This window comes from Candoia aspera, chromosome 5 (assembly GCF_035149785.1).
Source record: "Candoia aspera isolate rCanAsp1 chromosome 5, rCanAsp1.hap2, whole genome shotgun sequence".
Lineage (NCBI taxonomy): Eukaryota > Metazoa > Chordata > Lepidosauria > Squamata > Boidae > Candoia > Candoia aspera.
Genome location: NC_086157.1, coordinates 44,057,362 through 44,077,303, shown reverse-complemented (window position 1 = coordinate 44,077,303; position 19,942 = coordinate 44,057,362). Strand labels below are relative to the sequence as shown.

General features: G+C 37.4%; 1 protein-coding gene across 1 annotated transcript; it reads right to left on the bottom strand.

Annotated features, from left to right (window-relative positions):
- Positions 1-9,258: 9,258 nt before the first annotated feature.
- On the bottom strand, positions 9,259-12,621 carry CLDN34 (claudin 34). Its single transcript, XM_063304320.1, has 3 exons — positions 12,560-12,621; positions 10,983-11,817; positions 9,259-9,327 (listed from the first exon to the last, which is right to left on the bottom strand). The coding sequence occupies exons 1-3, from the start codon at positions 12,619-12,621 to the stop codon at positions 9,259-9,261; spliced, it is 966 nt and encodes a 321-aa protein (XP_063160390.1).
- Positions 12,622-19,942: the final 7,321 nt, after the last annotated feature.

Genomic DNA, 19,942 nt, shown 5'->3' with positions numbered 1-19,942 from the left:
ATCAGTGTAACTGTCACTGAGTGGAATGACCAATGCTTGGCCTTCATAGGTAAGACGTGCTGACCAACTCCAAAGGAATTATTCAGAGTAACCAGGCAGAAGGACAGGAAGTACAAGGCTCCAGGGCAGATGCCCAGTACAAAAAGGATGCAGAGGGATTTGGAGAAGCAGCAGCTTGAGTTTAATTAAATTGTAACTCTCTGGGGATTTAAGTACCAGTGATCTACCAGAGGAAATGACGGCATAAATTTTATATTGTACCTGAAGCAAAGAATGTAATTTTTTGTGGTTATCCTGTACTTATACATTTATTCTTATACATCCATTAAGCTAGCCAGCCATTGATCAGTCAAATCTTCTTATCAAATAATGCGGCACCACCACAATCATACCAACTGGGTCAACCCCCATCATTTGGGAAAATGCAGCTTTCACACCTGCTTCTTCCAAGAAATCTTATATACCTAATAGAATTTCTGTTAATTAAGTGTAAGAATGCAAAGGATATCAGACTCCTAACGAGGAAAGTAAAAGCAGTTGATATATTAGCATCTATTGCTTTCATGTTGGATATATATAGAAGTTCGTGCATGGGTAATGTTTTCAGATTCCCATAGTAATCCTGATTTCACCAGTTTCTGTGTACCTGCGGCCTAGAACAACCCACAGAATTACACAGCCGTAGTCAAACTGCATCACTGACCTTTTGAGGCAAACTTGAATCGTATCATTGTATAGGTGTCAGAAGTGAAATTATGATGAAGTCCCCAAATTACTGTATAGTAATGATACCAACTGTATTCTCACCATTGTAGCTTTCATTCCTATGTACCTGCCTTGTTGATTAATAGCTCACACAATCCTATCTCCTAAATTCGGAGTTTTGTATTCCAGTGCTGTGGTCAGTGGTTCAACACTCTTCAAGGCAAGTGAGCTTAAGTCATGAGTCATAAAAATATGAAAAAAATACATATGAGGTAAAAAAAAATTAAATAGTGATTGCAGCCTGGTCAAGCTTTCAACAAAATAATTATTTTGAGATAGTGGTCTCCTTAGTAGAGCAGTTGTTCTCCTATCTCAAAAGAGATATCTCTTTTGATATCTCAAAATATCAGGAATTTTGTTCATAATATGGTAGTCTTCTGACATCTTTTGGACTAAAAGAAAACATTCTCAAGCTATTATGACTGCATGACTACCTATGTTGCTTTTTATTGGTTGCTTTACAACTTCAGATTCTTGGAATGTTGACCCAAACATTCTTGTTGCCAGATTCCTTGGGAAACTCTTGTTTTTGTTTCTTTTCAAAATATCCCAAAGATCTAGTTTAAATGTTTAAAATACATTTAAAATAAAATCAATATTTAAAATAAAGATAAACCTTTTTGCTTTTTCACTATCATAAATGTAGCATTAGCTGCATTAACTACTTGATTCCGCCCAGAATCCCCCCGTAGGGGAGAGATGGGTGGTGAATAAATGGATAAATAAATAAATAAATAAATTCTTACCACAAGATGTTGAAGATGTGTACTTTTTTCAAGCTCTCTTCATTCTTACAGATCTCCGTGAAAGACCTCATTTTTGTTTCTATTTTTATACTATATGATTTTAAGGAAATGTTCTATAACAGTCCTATAACAAATACTTTAAAAATAAAGAGGAAAAATATCTTTTTTGCTTATAATACAAGGAATTTAAATGTAAGGGTGAATCAGTTATGTGAAACGGAAAGGGATATCACATGCAAACAAATTTTCTCTCAGAAGATAGGTAAGAAGAGACACTTGGCTTGAGTCTCACTTCAGATACGACTTCCAATGCACTTTGCTCATTGTTTTACTCAGTATTTAAAAGATGTCTCTTTTTGTTTTTGTATGCCTCATTTTCATTTCTCACCACTTTTTAGTTTTCTTATGACTAGAATCTCAACAGGTATATCATAGACCTCTTTCCATTTCTAAGAGGGCCTGGACACAGGTCAAATAAACTAATAATTTTTAAAGCTCTAGTAATTTTCAATAATAATCAAAATAATTTGAAAGCATTTTTTAAATGTACAGGAGAAGTATTTTTCTTGTAGTAAACACTACAGCATTTTTAATAAAATATTTTTAAATTTTTGATTCTCCTGACTAGGAATTAATGGCAAATGTAAAAGAGAGCAGTTGGTTGAAGAAATAATAAAGATGGGGAATGTTTATATGGTGGCAAAAGATGTGCAATAATTAAAGCAATACATTTATTATTTAAGATGAATTGCAAAAATACTTCAGTATTAAAAGCCTCAAAATTCTACTTCTTTTTACCTGATACCTGGCTGAGCTAATAAGTGAAATTTGGCCTTCTCCCCCATTCAGATAGTCTGTAGTTAAAACAAAAACATCTGGAGAAGAAAAAGTGTCACTGCTTATGACTGTATGTATCTTAACTTCCCCATGAACATGTTCCCTGATAACGCAAGATCTTGATTTGCATGAAGTTAACATACATACTATTACATGCACAAAGGTTTTCCTACTACAAACAGGCATACAGAACATTCAACATTATTCAGAAGCATCACAATTCAGCAATGTTGTCAGGGCACATAGTTTACCAAATTTTCTTACATGCCTAAATAGGGTTTAGCAACTTGCTGAAGTCTACAACTAGTGAAACCTCAATTTAGGGGATCTTTATACAACAGACTCCATGTGCCATGCCCCAAATTTCTGTGTTGATTTAGGTCACAGAATGATGTGGTTTCTTATTTAATGGACATTCCTAAGGAATTCCCTCTCTTTCCAATTAGCCCAGAGATTTCATTTGAGTGCAAATTTAAAATCATCTGTTTAAACTGTGCTTAAAATAGATAAATTTAGCCTGTTTATTCCAATTTTTAGGTGGGATACACATATCTGTAAAATCTATATGTATCTGTAAAATGAGAACTATATAATAAGCATCCTGTTTAATAATAAAATTATGAAAATTCACACTGAAACTCTATAAAACATTGATGAATGCTTGATAAAAAGGAAACAAAATGCCGAAGTATAACTAAACACAGAGCTTCCCCATCTTCAATGCCCAGACTTCAGAGTAGCCTTCTCTAGTCCTTCTGTCAGTGTAGACAGCCAGGAGATGGCCTTGAAGCAAATAATCAGAAACCATTCTGTAAACCGAAAGGATAGAAGTATTCCTTAAGTGCTGGGCAGGCAGATAGTTCTAGTCTTCCTGTGGAGTTGGTTTCTGACCTGATCTGTCTTGTAGGGGTGACAGTCAAAGTGTAAAACCTTTAGCTGTAAGAAGGCATTACCAATAGAAGATACCAAAGATCAACAGGACAATAAGAAATGAATGTTTATTTTAAAACTGGTTATGGTCCCTGTATTGATACAGTTTGATGCTTTAACTTCATTCATTCATTGATTCATTTCATTTATTTGTTAATTCATACTCCTTACCATTTAACTCCCCTTACATTCCAAACTGCAATCTTCTGCATACTGTGGTCATCACCAGATGGCACTGGTCAAACAGTAAGTATAGTACTAGTAAGCTGAGGCAGATTTTTGATCATGAACACAATCAAAGCCCAATTTATCCCAAGCATACTTGTGCTATTCTTTTTAAGCTAGTGTCTTTACTATAGAGACTACCTTGCAGGCCACCATCCTATTGCTTGTAAGCCCCAGCCAAGAGTTTATATACTGACACATACCCAGGATGGGAAATATTGATTTAGAAAACTGATTTATAGATCATTATTATAGCTGTCCTGTGGTCCTGTTTAGAGGGACCTGGTCTCTTTTGGGGAAGGAGGAGCCATAAGTTGATATGGAGGACTGCTGTGAAGCATGTGGTGGTGAAGTCACTCAGATTCACTCCAAGCTGGACTCTAGCCTTGAGGCAAATCATATGGTTTTGGCAGATGTATGGTCTTCCTTTGTTAGAGTTTGGTCCTATTGAACCTGAGGAAATGGACGGGATTTGGGAACTGTAAGTTTGGCCACCTGGTTATTAGATTCATGTCCCATTTGGCTAGCTAAGGCTACCTGAGAGGTGATGTGTGGCTAGGTTAAAGTAGTAATAAATTCATCCTTGAGAAAGGAGTATGTTCCACCATTGCTGACGGAGTCTGTGGTCCAGTCTCTTCTCAAGAAACCATCACCAGACCCAACCATATTAGACAATATTTATCCTGTGTCCAATCTTCCCTTTGTAGGGAAGGTTGTTGAGAAGGTGGTCACACTGCAGCTCCAGAGAACCCTGGAGGAAGCAGATTATATGGATCCTTTCAGTCAGGATTCAGGCCAGGTTATGGAACCTAGACAGCACTGACAGCTTGTGGATAACATCTGCTGGGAGCAGGATGGGGATGGTGCATCTATCCTCGGTCTTCTTGACTTTTCAGCAGCTTTTGATACTATCAATCATGGTATCTTTCTGGATTGGCTCAGGGAGTTGGGATTGGGGGCACAGTGTTATGGTTGTTGTTCTCCTTCTTCTAGGGTTGGTTCCAGTCAGTGATGATGGGGGAGGGAAGAGAGATGTAGCCCGAGGCCACTTATTTGTGGCATGCTTACATATTTCCTATTTCTGTTTAATATCTACATGAAGCTGAGGGTGAGGTCATCTGCTGGCATGGGTCAAAGAATCATCAGTATGCTGATGATATTCAGTTATATATCTTAACATGCACTAAATGATGCTGTTGGGGTAATTTTTTAGTGTCTGGAAGCTGTAGGTGCCTGGTGGGAAAGAAAAGGCTTAATTTAATCCTAGCAAGATTGACTAGTTCTGGGTTTTAGGGCCTTCCAGATCTGGTGATTTGCATCTTTGTTATAGATGGAATGGCACTACCTCAAATAGAACAAATGAGCAATTTGGGGGCTCTCCTGGATTTGCAGCTACTATAACAATTGGCAGCCATGCCAGCAGAGCTTTTGTGCAGCTACAACTTATACACCAATTGTTCCCCTTCCTGGACTGGGAGGCATTGCTCACAGACACTCATGCCTTGTTCACCTCCCAAATGACACAGCTGTATACGGGGCTGGCCTTGAAGAGCATCTAGGAGCTTCAGCTGGTTCAGAATGCAGAGGTGCAGGCAGTTACAGCTTCACTCCAGCACACTCATGTTGCACCTCTGTTCCATGAGCTGCACCGGCTTCCAGTGTCATTCTGGGTGCAATTCACTTTGTCGTCACCTACAAAGCATGCTATGCATGAAGTCTGGTTACTTACAGGACCACCTGTCTCTTATATTTCTACCTGCCCACTAGGTCCAATTGAAAAGACATGCTCTGGTTCCTATTTATTAGGGAACTTCATCTGATGGGACCCAGGAAGCAAGCCTTTTCTGTTCCAGTGGCTGCCTTCTTGAATACCATATCCCTTGGATCTGGCTGGCACAACTCTGCTTGTATTCCATAAAGCCTTAAAAACGTGGCTGTTTTCCCAGACATAGGGATCAGGAGATCAAGGGACCCATGGGATGGCTGCTACGGCTGCAACTATTGCTGTCCTCAGCTGCCACTATCTATGTATACTATTATGCTTTATTTGGTTCTCTTTATTGATGTTTAAATTTTTGTTAGCCACCCAGAGTGTCTGTCAGTGAGCTGGGCAGCTATATAAAGTGACTGACATAAGTGGAAAATAATAACAGTAATAATAATGGTAGGAAAATTACTGATATTTGGGTATTATCTTTCTATCATGCACTAATCTGTTAACTTTTTTTAAAATTACAGGTGTTAATAATGCTAACTATACACCTCTTTGTAATGAGTTAAAGAGAAGGCCTTCTAAACTTCATGAACTAATCACACTTCTGCTTTCAGAAATGGGTCTCTACATGGGGCTACCCTTGAAAAGTATCCAGAAGCTTCAGCTGGTCCAGAATGTAGCCATGTGAGCTCTTTTTGGTGCCCCTAGAAGGGCACATGTAACACTGCTGCTGCAGAGGCTGCATTGGGTACCAGTTTGCTTCCAGGTCCAATTCAAGGTTTTGGTTATCACCTTTAAAGCCTGACATGGCATGGGGCCAGGTTACTTGAGAGACCACCTCGTCCCCATTACATCAGCCTGCCCCACCTGATTGTGCAGAGAGGGCATGCTGTGGACTCTGTCTGCAAGAGAATTTCGTCAGGCAGGGTCTAGGAAGCGGGCCTTCTGTGCAGTAGCTCCCACCCTGTGGAACATGCTGCCCCATCGCTCCTGGCCTTCCAGAGGAGTCTGAAGACCTGGCTCTGCCACCCCGCTTGGGGTGGAGAGGGGAATAGATCTACATGGGGATCACTGCTATAGACCACTCCTCCCACATATGGACCATTTTAAATTCTCTTGCCACTTGGACTTTTTTTACTTTTTCTCTGATTTATATTTATTTATTAGAATAATTTTATATTTGTATATTTTATTTTATTGTATGGTTGTTGTTTTAATCGATTATTGTAAACTCCCAGAGTCCCCCAATGGGAGAAGATGGGCGGGGACAAATTGAATAAATAAATAAATAAATAAAATAAAATAATAAGTTCGTTTTTTTCTGTTTCATGCAAAGAGTCTATAAGGGGTTTCCAGTCAGCAATAAATGTAGGTATTGTCTTTTCTCTAATCAAGGAAGTCAATTTAATCATCTCTGCAAGTTTCATCATCCATTTCTTCATTGTGGGTAGTGCTGAATATTTCCACTTTTGTGCATGTGATAATCTTGCTGCAGTTAACATATATAAAAACAATGTTACATGACTTTTTTCCAGCTGTTTGTCCATCAATTCCAAAAGTTTCAATTGTATATTAATTTTTAAGTTCCTCTGAATTAGTGTGTGTATTTGTATCCAAAACAAATCCAAAAATATTTGTTTATAGATAAGAGATGAAATATGGGAAGAAGAGATCATTTGTTATACAGTATTTTAAGAGAAGGTGATAAGTTACTAAAATTGTTTATCCTTGTTGTGATGAAGGGGGGAAGTCATTTCTTTATATTTCTTTTCTATTTCTTTACTATATTCTTATTTTTTCTTTCTTTTCTATTTTTCTTTCAATCTTTTTTCTGCACTTTCTTTTTTCTTTTCTTTTCTTAGTTTGTATTTTTTTTTCTTTTCGATTGTAACATTTAATAAAATCATTATTTAAAAAAGGGTTTGTAATGGTTGCCCAGCCCAAATACTCAGACTCACAAGAGGTTGCTAAATGAAATCTGATTTATTAGGGAACTTAGGACAAATACAGAGAAAGCTGAGAATGAGCAAAAGCGCGCCAAATACAAACTTAAAACCCTCGTTGCAAACATACCCCGCCTCCCTACCAGCAGCGCCGCCCGTCCCAGGTGCTGGTAATCGTCAGACCTGCTAGCCTGGGAAAGTAACCTTGAACACAAGAGATAACCCAAATACATTCCAAAATCACAGCCAAGAGATAAACCACTCCCATCCTCCCACCAAAGATGAAACACACATCCAGCTAATGACATGCGAAACATTACGATGTATCAAAGACATTGAAACGGCGAACATGACAGGGTTCCTTGAAAACAGTGGTGTAATTACCATAAGTCAGCTTGGATATGTCAAGAACAAATCTTACTTGACAAATCCTACTTCATTTTTGGATCAGATAACTTGCTCAGGATGTTGTGGAAGTGCAATAAACTTGTATCTTGAATTCTCTATGATTTTATGTTTTTATTAATGACTTTGATGAAGAGCTTGAAGAAAGTTTATGAAATTGCATAAGACACAAAACTGAATGGGACAGCTAATAATCTAAAGCAGGTGAAAGCAGACTTTCTGCTTCCATAGGCATGGCTGGCAAGTCTGCAGGCCAAGCAGCATGGCAGCCATTCGACGGTGCCACCTGCCAACAAGGATGCTGCTGATAGGCCACCACCCCCAGAACGCCCCAGCACTCACCTCAGGAACTTGGCTGACACTTGTGCCTGGTGATGTGCCACCTGCCTCCCCATCCATTCTTAGCTTGCAGGCTGTACAAAAACAGGTGGCAGGCTGGGCCAACCCCTGCTCCAAAGACATGAAATTCAAAAAGATCTTGGTGGGTTAGTGACAGCGGCTGTCAATAACAGAATTAAATGTAATAGAAATGCAAAATTCTTTATTTACGAAATAAAAATCAAACGTACAAGCATAGAATAGGACATGCCTGGATTAGTAATCATAACATATGAGCAGATTTTGGAATAGTTGTTGATGACATGTTAAATATTAATCAGCAGTGTGGCATAGTTTGGTAAAAAGACAAATACATGTTTAATTTAAGTATACTTTCCAAATTATTGAAAGTATATAGTTCCCTTATATTCTGTGTTAGTCGGACCTCGCCTTCAGTATTGTGTCCAGTTTTGAGTACCACTCTTCAAGAAAGGTAGAGAAACAAAAATAGATTCAAGGAAGAAAAAAGGATGATTGGGGGATTGGAAAGTCTTAACAGGAAACACTGACTGACTGACTGACATCAGTATGTGTAGCCTTGATAGGGGCATGATACACTTTTCAAGTTGTTAAAGAGGCATCACGCAGAAACAGATAATGACCTGTTTTCCAGCATTCCATGGTACAAGATATGGAGTAACACTCTTAAGACCACCTTGCCTTTGAAGATGCTGGTGAAATGTCAGGAAATCATCTGTCTAAACCACAGCCACTAAACCCTGAAGCTCAACCCTGCTCAACAGATACGGGCTGTGAAAGTCTACACCAGTATTAAGTTATAAAGCAGCAGATTCTTGCTGGATATTAGGAAAACATTCAAAGCAATAAAATTAGTTCAAGAATTGAACTACTGTAATTTTCATGGTAGATGCTTAGCTCTTTTGCATTTGACACATTTAAGAACAAGCTGGAGAGCTACTGGTTGCAATACTTTGAACTGGATTCCAAACCATATAGTGAACTGCAGTCAGTGTCCATAAGCCCTCTTCCATCTCAATCACTCTGTGATTCTATGAATGCCATAATTATAAATATGGGCCTTTTCAAAGATTTGAATATGACAGAATGTTACAACAGTCCAATTTTTATTCCTGATTAGGAATAATTTGGAGGGCTGGGAGGAATTTGCATCTTTTGGATCCCAACTTCTCCTTCTTTGGTGAGCCCACTCACATTTCCTTTTGGTGTTTTCCAACATCAGAAAGAGGCAGTTGAAGGGACCAGCGGAGAGACAATAAGGTAAATCTGATGTTTGGAATTTCTCCTGCGCTATCAGGGGTCATACTCAGAAAAGAAGCTTGAGAAGTGTTATGATTCATGGAACACTAAGGCTATAGGATTGTGGCTTCAGAGTTTCTATTATAAAAATATCAGTTAACACTCTCTAAAAAACAAGCATATACAAAACCCCAAATTATATTCAGTACAGCAGTTTGAAACGTTTCTAACTTTTAATACTTTTAATAAAAAAACTAATATATAATCATAACATACATACAGTAAAATAATAGTTTAAGACTGCAAGGTCACTGCATAAATACAAGCATAAATACAAACAATATTTACACCGCCATATTTATTTACATTAGATATTCCATTCATGTCCTGTGAAACACCGACAATCTCCTAAATGATAATAAAACTATTTTCCAAAAGTATTTTCAGAACACATTGGCAAACCCTTAATTTTGTCATCACCCATCCTGTTTAAATACCACAGAGTTATGTTCCTAGCAAACATTTCTAATACCCACTAAAACAGGGCACAGAATTGATGCCTGGCGTTCGTTTCCCATCATTAAAAATTCAATTTGAATCCAATTCATTTAAGCAGATTCATTTAGCAATTCATTTATTACTATTATTTTCAAAAGAGCAAAATTAAGTCATATTAGCTAGAATTAAAATCCACTGTAGAGTAATAGCTGATTTAGGACAATTCAGACAACACAGAAAGATGCAAGCTTCTGAGATATTCAGATCTTTTCATCTGGCAAGAAGGTTGGAAGTGGGGAAAGAAGAAAACAAAAAGATCTCATTCATGTTAAGTAACACACCATCTAATTCATCTCCAGTATTTGTTTATTATATTACAAGTTACAGTAGATAATGAATTATTTTGTGATTATTCAATGAAAAGTGAAACCATAATACAATACAGTAAATAAAATAAACAATAATAAAATAGGGAATGCCCCAAATCAGTAGTAATTGTCAATAATAGAATATAAAAAAACAATATTCTACAATGCAATATATATATATATATCAGTATAAAAATATAAAATTTAATAGAAAATCAATTTAAACAATACAATGCTATACAATATTGTTCAATACAATTTTTTTCTCATTTGGAATATCTTATGTTCGGTCAACATTTCCATGCTTCCTTTTATCAGCATCAGTTCAACTGTAATTTAAATGTTGGTCTCCTTCCAACTAAACTGACTGTGCAGACTTCATTATTTCAGTATTCTGTTCAACCCCTTTTCCCCTCTTCCCTCACCAGTCCGGTATTTTTTGTAATATCTAGTGAAATAAGAAGATTTGGAAATCTCAAAAACTTGCCTATTTGGGGACCTTTCAGTTAGCCAGGGAATTTCTTTTAAGATAGATTTTGAAATATTATGATTTTTGCCAGTTTTACCTGTGCGACTCCAGTGGGTCTACTGTTGATTCCCATTTAGCTATTCATCTTGGATATATTGACACTATTCATGCATTTGTTGCTGGAGCTAGACCTTAAAAGCAAGTCCATGTGCATTACTCTTGTAATACAAATCTCTCCCAGAAACAGCTAATGCAGATTTTCATTCATTTCAGTGGGAATGTATAACTGACCATTAGATTTGCAGCAAAGTTTACAGGGTACTACCAAATAGGTGGCCAACTGATACTTGTTATGATCATAATAAAATTAGCAGTTTACGTTTATTTGCATGGAGTAACTAATATAATAGGATGAGAGTTAATGTTCTCACCCAGTTGACTTTGAATTGATTTTGAAATACATTTATTCATATCTGCACTACTTACAGATGACAACTCATTAGCACTGGGCTCAGACCGCATTCTATTTTGCATGTTAATCACCACAGAAGACTCACAGGTTGTACAAAGTTCCCTTGATACTTCAGCAGTTATTGGTTTATTTGCTAATGTTGAAAAACTTTGTTCACTCATTTGCAAATTGTATTTAATACAAAGAATAAGAAAACTACTCAGCAGGAATAAAGCTGCAGCAACATACCCAATGTAAATAGCAGCTCCAACCTGCTGGGCCTTTGGAGAAACAGGCATTTGGAAGACTTCAGGAAACTGAATTTCTGCTTTATGCAAGACAGAATACAGGTTCCAGGAAACTGGAATTAAGACCATGATACCTGAAAGTAAGTTCAGAATGCCTCCAAGACTAAAAAAGGTTAGCAAAAAAGTTTTCTGTGTGATGGTTTTGAAAACATTCCATAAAGCAAAGGACATGAAACTTATTGCCACTGCTCCCATGATGCAAGCCAAGGACATGAGATCCTGAGCCAAGAAAATTTCTATGGGCAGATTCTTGTAGTCTTCAGTGAATTCTTCACAGTTTAAAATCGTGTCTTTGGAATCCGTACCATGCTTATAACAGATTCTCCAGATTCCAATCCATACCAAGCCAGAAGGGATGCCTGCCTCATTTTCCACATGCCATATTCTCCATTGGTCAACTGCTGTTGAAGTAATACACATAATCCATCCCAGAATACTAAGCAAATAACCACATAACTGGACTTTAGAAATCCAGGCTGCCCATTTTGTAATCATAGATTCTTTTTCATTTGGTCGTTGTATAATATGTGGTTTATTGGCCGTATAGATAAAGCTAGGATACCTGAAATCAAATCAAAACAAAATAGCACAGCATATATTTATACTATTATGCACACATGAATAACTTAGGGATATAAAAGACTTCCACCACTGATTCTATTGGGAGTAAATTTCCCACCCATCTGATTTCTTAGCAATATAAATACTGCTTTCCCTCTTTAAAAGTCTGAAAAGTAACATATTCTAAAAAGATTTAAGTTGCTTACAAAAAGCAGTACTTTTTAAAAGGCTTAAATCAAATATATTGGCATTAGTGGTTAAGGCGATGGGCTAGAAACCAGGAAGCAGTGAGTTCTAGTCCCGCCTTAGACATGAAAGCCGGCTGGGTGACCTTGGGCCAGTCACTCCCTCTCAGCTCAACCCACCTCACGGGGTTGTTGTTGTGGGGAAAATAGAAGGAGGAAGGAGTATTTGGTATGTTTGCTGCCTTGAGTTATTTATAAAAATAATAAAGGCAGGATAGAAATAAGATAAAATAGAATACCAGTCAAATAGCATATTGTCAAGAAAAAAGCAGAGAGTTATGTTAACAGTTACAGAACTTATGAGATGTATACAAATGTCAGAAATGTTATGAATATCAAAAGTTAAGAAATCCGCCCCCCTTCATTAACAGAGTTTAATCATTCTTTCTACACACTATAAACTGAACAGTAAACATTATTTAAGTATTAAATATAAATCCAGTTTAGAATATCAGTAAAAAATCACATAAATCGAAAAAAGAAATCTGGGCCACTTACTTTGTAACCAGAGGATCATCATCAACACTTGTCATTCGCATTTGATTTAGTCTATGAGCCATGTAGGTGACTGCAAGTTTGCTGAAATGAAAACAAAATAGCTTTTATTTATACAGATGCATTTGTTTGCAATTCGTAATGACACACAAACAAGGTACAACATACAGGTATTCCTCACTTAATGACTATTTGTTTAGTGCCAGTTCAGACTTATAATGGTGATGAAAAAACCGACTTATAACCAGTGCTCACACTTATGACTGTCACATTGTCCCCACAGTCATGTGATCACGATTGTGGTGCTTGGCAACCAGTTCACATTTATGACTATTGCAGTATCCTGTGGTTACGTGATCGCCACTTTTGACCTTCCAGGCCGGCTTCTGTCAAGCAAAATCAATCGGGAACTGCATGATTTGCTTAACAACCACTTGGTTCGCTTAATGACCACAGTGATTCTCTTAATAACTACTGCAAAAAAGGTCGTAAAATCGGGTTGGATTCACTTAATGACTGCTTCACTTAGCAACCAAAATTCCCATCTCAGTTGTGGTCGTTAAGTGTGGACTACCTGTAGTAGGAAGAATGTCTTCTTGGATAAAGGGAATGTCTGTGATGGATATCCTAAATAATTATTCTATACCAGTGTTTCTCAATCTCAACAACTTTAAGATGTGAGAACTTAAACTGCCAGAATTTCCCTGTCAGCACTGACTGGGGAATTCTGGGAGTTGAAGTCCACACATCTTAGTTGCTGAAGTTAAGAAGGACTGCTCTAAACTATTCTCTGCTTTGAGGGATGATCCTAATATTCTTCCATCAGCAGCCTGTTTACTTTTCTGTAAAAAGATACAGAAAAGGGCTGCTGGCATCTACAGCCCCTTGGTGACATTTCGCCTGCATTTTGCCTGGTTGTGTTTTGCTCCTCCTTGAAAGTGTGCCAACTGATCTATTTTTCTTATTTTCTGCTTAGGCCATATTCACCATTGCTTATTGTGTTTCATGACTGAATGAATGTTTTGACCTGCAGAGAGCAACTTGCTGTGGACAGCTTGAAGGGTTACTCTGTCACAAAGCTAATGTAAATCAGGCTTCTGTGCCTGATTTAGACACAGAGAGGAGCTCAGTTAATCATACTTTTGGGGACATAATTACTTGAAAATTGCTTTTAGTCTCCTGCAGTTGTTGCCAGCCTATCACTCAAATTAAAAAAAGAAAAAGAAAGAAGTAACAGAGCTTGCTATACATGGAACCCACAGAGCCAATTGGTCTTAAGTATGAACTTAGAAAGCCCCAAAGGAATGCTTTTCAGATTTTTGAAGATTTTTTACTTTCTTTCTGAACACCCTAGCTACATCTCTGTAATAACTTAAAAAGTTAAATTGTGATTTTCCACTAAATATAAATACATAAAGAACCATTGAATTGTTATTCCAGGAAAGAAGGATCCAAAGCCTAAGCAGAATAGTGTTCATTAAGAACTATTAATAGCAGTAGTCACCCACTGACTTTACCGCAAACCTCAGTTTTGGCTTCTGCAAATCTAAAAGAAAGTTTCCTTTAAAAGAACAACCATATATTCAGCTAGATCCTCTTATAAACAACCTGTAATAATTTATCTGAATGGGAATTCATTTGCTTTTTACCATTCTAATGTTGGGGAACCAGTGGCCTTCCAGTTGTTGCATAATAATTCTGAATATCCTTCACACTTGGCCCTGCTGGGAGAAGTCATTGGTAGGTCAAGTTCAGTAGCATCTGGAGGGCCTCAGTTCTCTATTCCTTACTAAGTTAAGAAGGTGGGCTAGCTTAGCATGTTTATAAGCCATCTGTGTTTCAGCTGGAACTGAAAACATCCAGAAAACTGGAAACTTATGGTCTCTTAAGTTTCCCAAGAAGCCAGGTAAGGAACTAATACCTATTGGATATTAATTTTATGAACCTTCTTATGCAGAGCCTTTACAATTGTGTATATAAATAAACCTTCAGTCACAGAAATGTTAAGTCACCAAGGAGTTCCTTCAAGGAATGGACCTTCAGAAATTTCTCTTAAAAAAAGAATATACACATGTAATTTTAATAATCTTCTAGAAACCTCCTAGAGACCTCCTGAATTGGTTTGATGCTGATTCACTTTTGGATGCTTTCTTTAAAATGCCCAGGTATATCATTATTTCTCTCTGGTCTTCTTCTGTGTTTAGCCACCCTTTCATGTTTCTTCTCTTCTTTGAAGAGTTAAGACTTAGTTCAACTTGGGAGCTGCTTTGTGATATGTTATACTCTATTCATATACATTGCTCCCAATTTGAATTCAAGCATCAAATCAAGGTTGCGAGGGAGAAGCGCACCAGATCTTTGGCCATAGTATTTGTTTCTGTTTCAATTTTTTTATGAGAAACCAGAATTTCAGTCCATCTCATTCCTTTTCCAATCACAACATTTTCAAGACCTGAGTTGCAAGTTAAGTATATATGTTCAGTCCCAAGGTCTTGTCTAACAATCATTTTATAACTATTATTCTATATTCTGCCAAACCATTTTCATTTGTACTTGGCGTATCATGAACAAAACAAAACCCTGAATTATTTCTCTTTCTGATAATCTGGAATTTAAAACAGGTTATTACACTTTTGGGTTGGCATCTAACAAATTAGAGTAATTTTTATTTACCAAAGTTGAAAGGATAAGGCCATCTCTCTTAGAGATCTTTGGATTTCCAGTCCCAGTCCTAGGTGGTTTCTAACTGATTTGTAATTAACAACCACTGACCCTCCCTCCTTCAAGATACGCTTCAAGCGCTTTGTGAACCCCTCAAGTAGTGAGAGCTGAAAAAGTTGTGGCCCCAGTGGGAAAAAAGCAGGGTGTGTTTAGCCACCCTTTCATGTTTCTTCTCTTCTTTGAAGAGTTAAGAGTTAAAACTTAGTTCAACTTGGGAGCTGCTTTGTGATATATTATAGCTCTATTCATATACATTGCTCCCAATTTGAATTCAAGCATCAAATCAAGGTTGCGAGGGAGAAGCGCACCGGATCTTTGGCCATAGTATTTGTTTCTGTTTCAGGACGGTCCTTGTCCTTCCCTTCAAATCTAAGGCTGTATTAGTGATCAGCAGAAGAGTATTGGATTAGCTAATGCAGCCTTCCCCGTCTTATACATGCAGGTTTTTCTTTCCTGAACAGCTCTGTTTTCTTTGAAAGCTTTGTCCATAGCTTCCATTCTGGATTGGAAATATCATTTCAAATAATGGGAAAACAGATTATTGCTTTTTAAAAACTATTTGTTGTTACATATCAGATTATAAACTGGTAAATGAAACAGAAGGACTTGTAGGAGAATAAACTGGATATCTACCTGGTTCCAAGTATCAACAAGTCATAAGTTCTTACTGTATTTTAAAGAGAAAATTGAACACACTGTTACATATGCAGTGGAACTTGAGTGAGCCAGTATTGATGTAGCAGGTAGCTTCTACAATAGCGGTGGAATTATATCTGAAGTAAAAAACGAAAATTCCTCAGTTGATAGTCATGGACTGATAGTAGCAGCAATTTCTCATTGTCTCAAATGTCTCATAACAATTAACTCTTTAATTCTTTCCCCAAACTTCTCTTTTCAACTGTCATTGGACATTCCAACTGTCACTCCACAGCTGCCAAACTACAGAATTCCAATGACAAATCTCAGTGAACAGTTTCCATCTTCCTTTCAAATTGATGCACACATACATATACAAACAAAATAGAAGAGTCCAATAAAAGCAATCTTCCAAGTTCCCAGAGCATCAATGCTCTTTCAGTCCTGGGATGTAGCGTAGTCTCAACTGAAGATGGTGTGCTGAATGTCTTGCTTGCCTCTCGACCTGCCATTTTAAGCTACTATCAACTGTTTATCTCCACTGAATTCCCTTCTAAAGCAATTTAGAAGTGCAAAATGTTCAGAAGAGGTGCCTTAAAACAAGCAAAAGGGATCAAAATGTACATGAAAGACCTGAGAACAAAGACCCAGCAGTGGAGAAGAGGAAGATGGGACTAAATGCACACTGGCCTCTGAGTTATCTTACCACTCCAAAGAGGATTCTCACACTGTCAGTTTAAGAACTTAGACAAGACCTGAAACTGGAGTGGAATAAGTCTTTACTTCAGTAAAATAAGATTTATCAGGTATGTCTGAAAGCATTAATAAAGTGTTTAAAGACTTATCAAATAAAATAACAGATATGGTTCATATGGCTGGTCAGTCCTATAATTTAAGTAGAAAGAATGCCTATAGAATAATAAAGAAGGAGAAAGACATTATGGATGTTAAAATATCTCTGGCAGATGCTAAAGATCACATCAATATTCTCTGTATTAGAGGCATTAGTGAAAAAGTTGAAAATGCAACATGGTTGTGTTACCTAGAATTTTAGGCTTCATTATTAGCTTTTTGATAAAGGTGATATTAGCATTTTAGCATGGCATCCATGCCTTCTTTTGAAGTTCAGGAAACGATGTTTTCCTTTTACCCAAAACCATTTCTTCCTTTTATGTGCAAAAACTAGCCTTTCAGTAATTAAACAGTAGAGAGTATATTCTAAAAGTCCTTGAATACACTTGCAAGTTTTAAAAAAGATACAAACCTGGCTGGGAAAGAGGGTGATATAACCCATAAATTTGCTTTTGTGGAATGTTATCTAGAATCAATTGTTCAATTCTCATATGTAATCAATGTCTTTTATTGTTTGATTAGTTGCTTTCCAATGCATCACCTGCACTGAATGTATGTATCATTTGTTTCTGTACTCTATAAAAAAAATAAATGCTTTTTGCTTTCCCTGAAGTACTCATGATTTGTGCTGTCGGGAGGGGCGAAAAAGCCAGTTTGCAAAGTTAGTCTGTCTCCCAAATTCAGGGACCAAGTTCTTATCAGCTCCACGCAAAACTTGGGGTGCCTGAGTTTCTGGGCAACAGATTATATTATAACAAAATGACCTCTTAATGGTCTTTCCCAGATCCAGAGTCAGTTTGGTGTAACGGCTAAGGTGCTGGGCTAGAACCAGGTTACTGGGAGTTCTAGTCTTTCTTTAGGCATGAGAGCTAGCTGGGTGACCTTGGGTCATTTACTCACTCTCAGCCCAAACCATCTCACAAGTTTGTTGTGCGGAAAGTACGAGGCAAGAACATTACGTACCCTAACTTGAGTTCTATGAAATAAAGGGGGGATATAAACGTCATCACCATTTACATTTGTCTGAAAAGGACACAGTAAGTGCACACAGAGTTCAAAGCTCCAGGCTTGCAAAGTTGAAAAAAATCAAGGGATATATAATTTTATTAATGAACATACCAGAGGTAAATTTGTTCAGGAAGCCTGCTAGATGAAGAAAATAAACTGAGGAGGATACAAGATTTTGTTTTTTTAAGATATCAAACTATCTTACAAAAAAGAATTGCATTCAAACCTCTAACAGAAGTTCACTGTGTGGTGCTTTCCCATGTTCATGATTCTCATGTTCCATGCTCCCACTGTAATTCTCTTTGTAACTTTGGTTTTCTTTTCTTGCATGTCAACCTCAGCAACTAGACATCCCAAAGGCTTTAATCTAACTGCATCATAAACATGATTAATAGTCTAAGACATTCCAGTTCTTCCTCAGTGGCATGCTAAGAGGCATCCAATCTGAGAGACCCATCATTTGGCACTATATTGTCAATGACTTTATACTATCTATCTGCCTGGTTTTCTTTGAAAAATACAGGAGTGGTTTACCATTGCCTTCTCCTGTGCAGTATAAAATGATGCCTTTAGTGTTGTCCCTAAAGTGATCATCCACCTCCAGCATCTTCCTATATCTCTGGTGCCTGATATAGGTGCTGCTATCTTTAGCTGGGCATCTGAGATGACTTTCATGCCCTGAAGGTGATGATCCTACTGAGAAGTACATTCCTTGCTGATCCCTCCAACTACATCTGGCTTACTTTCATATTTAACTCAAAAGTCACTTCCTTATAACATAGTGGGCAGGAACACACTATTATACCCAGCCATTTTAATTTCTTTCAACAGATATTCATTCCTTGCAATGGAGCACTTACTACCCATGTTTCTGCCAGATCTGGTACATCTTGAAAATTCCCCATCAGTAACCACTTGTACCCTTTTAATGAGAATGTTCTAAGATAGATAAAATCTCCCATATTTCACCATAGAATCTAATAGCTCAAATATTGTTCTAGTAAAGGCAGTTATTTGATACTTTGTCATACACCTAATTGGGTATTTTTCTATTTGAAATACCTTCTTATTCTTAGCCAACCGTTTTAAGGATCTATTATTTCCAAGATGTTCAATGTCTTCTGTTTTAGACATGGCATATACTTTTGCAATTGAAAAGGCTAATTTATCACATTTTAATTACTTAATTAAATTTGTAGGCTGCCTGACTCCAAAGGACTCTGGGCTATTTTGGAGCACAATATGTCAAAGGAAGAACAAAGGAAGCCAGCCTGGTCTAGTGGTTAAGGCTCAAGGTTAGAAACCAGGAGACTGAGAGTTCTAGTCCCGCCTTAGGCACGAAAGCCCGCTGGGTGACTTTGGGCCAGTCACTCTCTCTCAGCCCAACTCACCTCACAGGGTGGTTGTTGTGGGGAAAATAGGAGGAAGAAGAATGATGAGTTATTTATAAAAATAATAAAGGTGGGATAGAAAATAAATAATAAAAATACTCATTTTGTCGAGAAAAGGCAATCTGACAGTGATTTACTTTTCAGAGAGAGAGGGGGGAAAAAAGGAAAACGGTACATTTATTAATGAGTTAGATTTATATCCCTCCTTTTCTCTGGGTGCTGAAAGGGATCTCTCTTTATGTAGCGTTGGGCTTCAGGGTTTAGTGACCATGTCTAGACAACAGATTTCTTGACCCTTTTCCAGCAATTGTGGCTGGTATCTGTAGCAGATGATTGTTGTACACCACCCAGACTCACTTCTTGTGAGATGAGTGGCCATATAAATGTGATAAACAAACAAACAACTTTCAGAAATGGTTAGACTCATTTTCACATATTTACTAGGATATCCTAGACATATAATGAAATAATGTCTGCATGTTCCTTCTTGTAATAATCCACAACTGTGGATCAAGCCAGGATACTTTGCTAAATATTCTTATATATTAATATATGTATCATTACATGATTTAAACAAAGCCATGTATATAGCACAATCTGATTTGCGGTGGGGTGGGAGTTGGTTGGATTCCTCTTCCCCAAATATGTCCTTGAAGTCCTGATATGACTCGGGTATGAGTTCGTCCCCTTCCACCGCAATGTCTCTCCTTTCGATAGGCACACCACCCGTTAGCTTGTGCTCAGCCAGCTGCCTCTGCGGTTGTAGCCCCTTGAGTTG

Coding starts and splice junctions, on each gene's coding strand:
- CLDN34 (XM_063304320.1), bottom strand. CDS start 12,621: ATGGCTCATAGACTAAATCAAATGCGAATGACAAGTGTTGATGATGAT. Junction 11,818..12,559: donor GATGATCCTCTGGTTACAAA/GTAAGTGGCCCA, acceptor ATTTGATTTCAG/GTATCCTAGCTTTATCTATA. Junction 9,328..10,982: donor GTGCTAATGAGTTGTCATCT/GTAAGTAGTGCA, acceptor CTTGTTTTTTAG/AGAGTGTTAACTGATATTTT.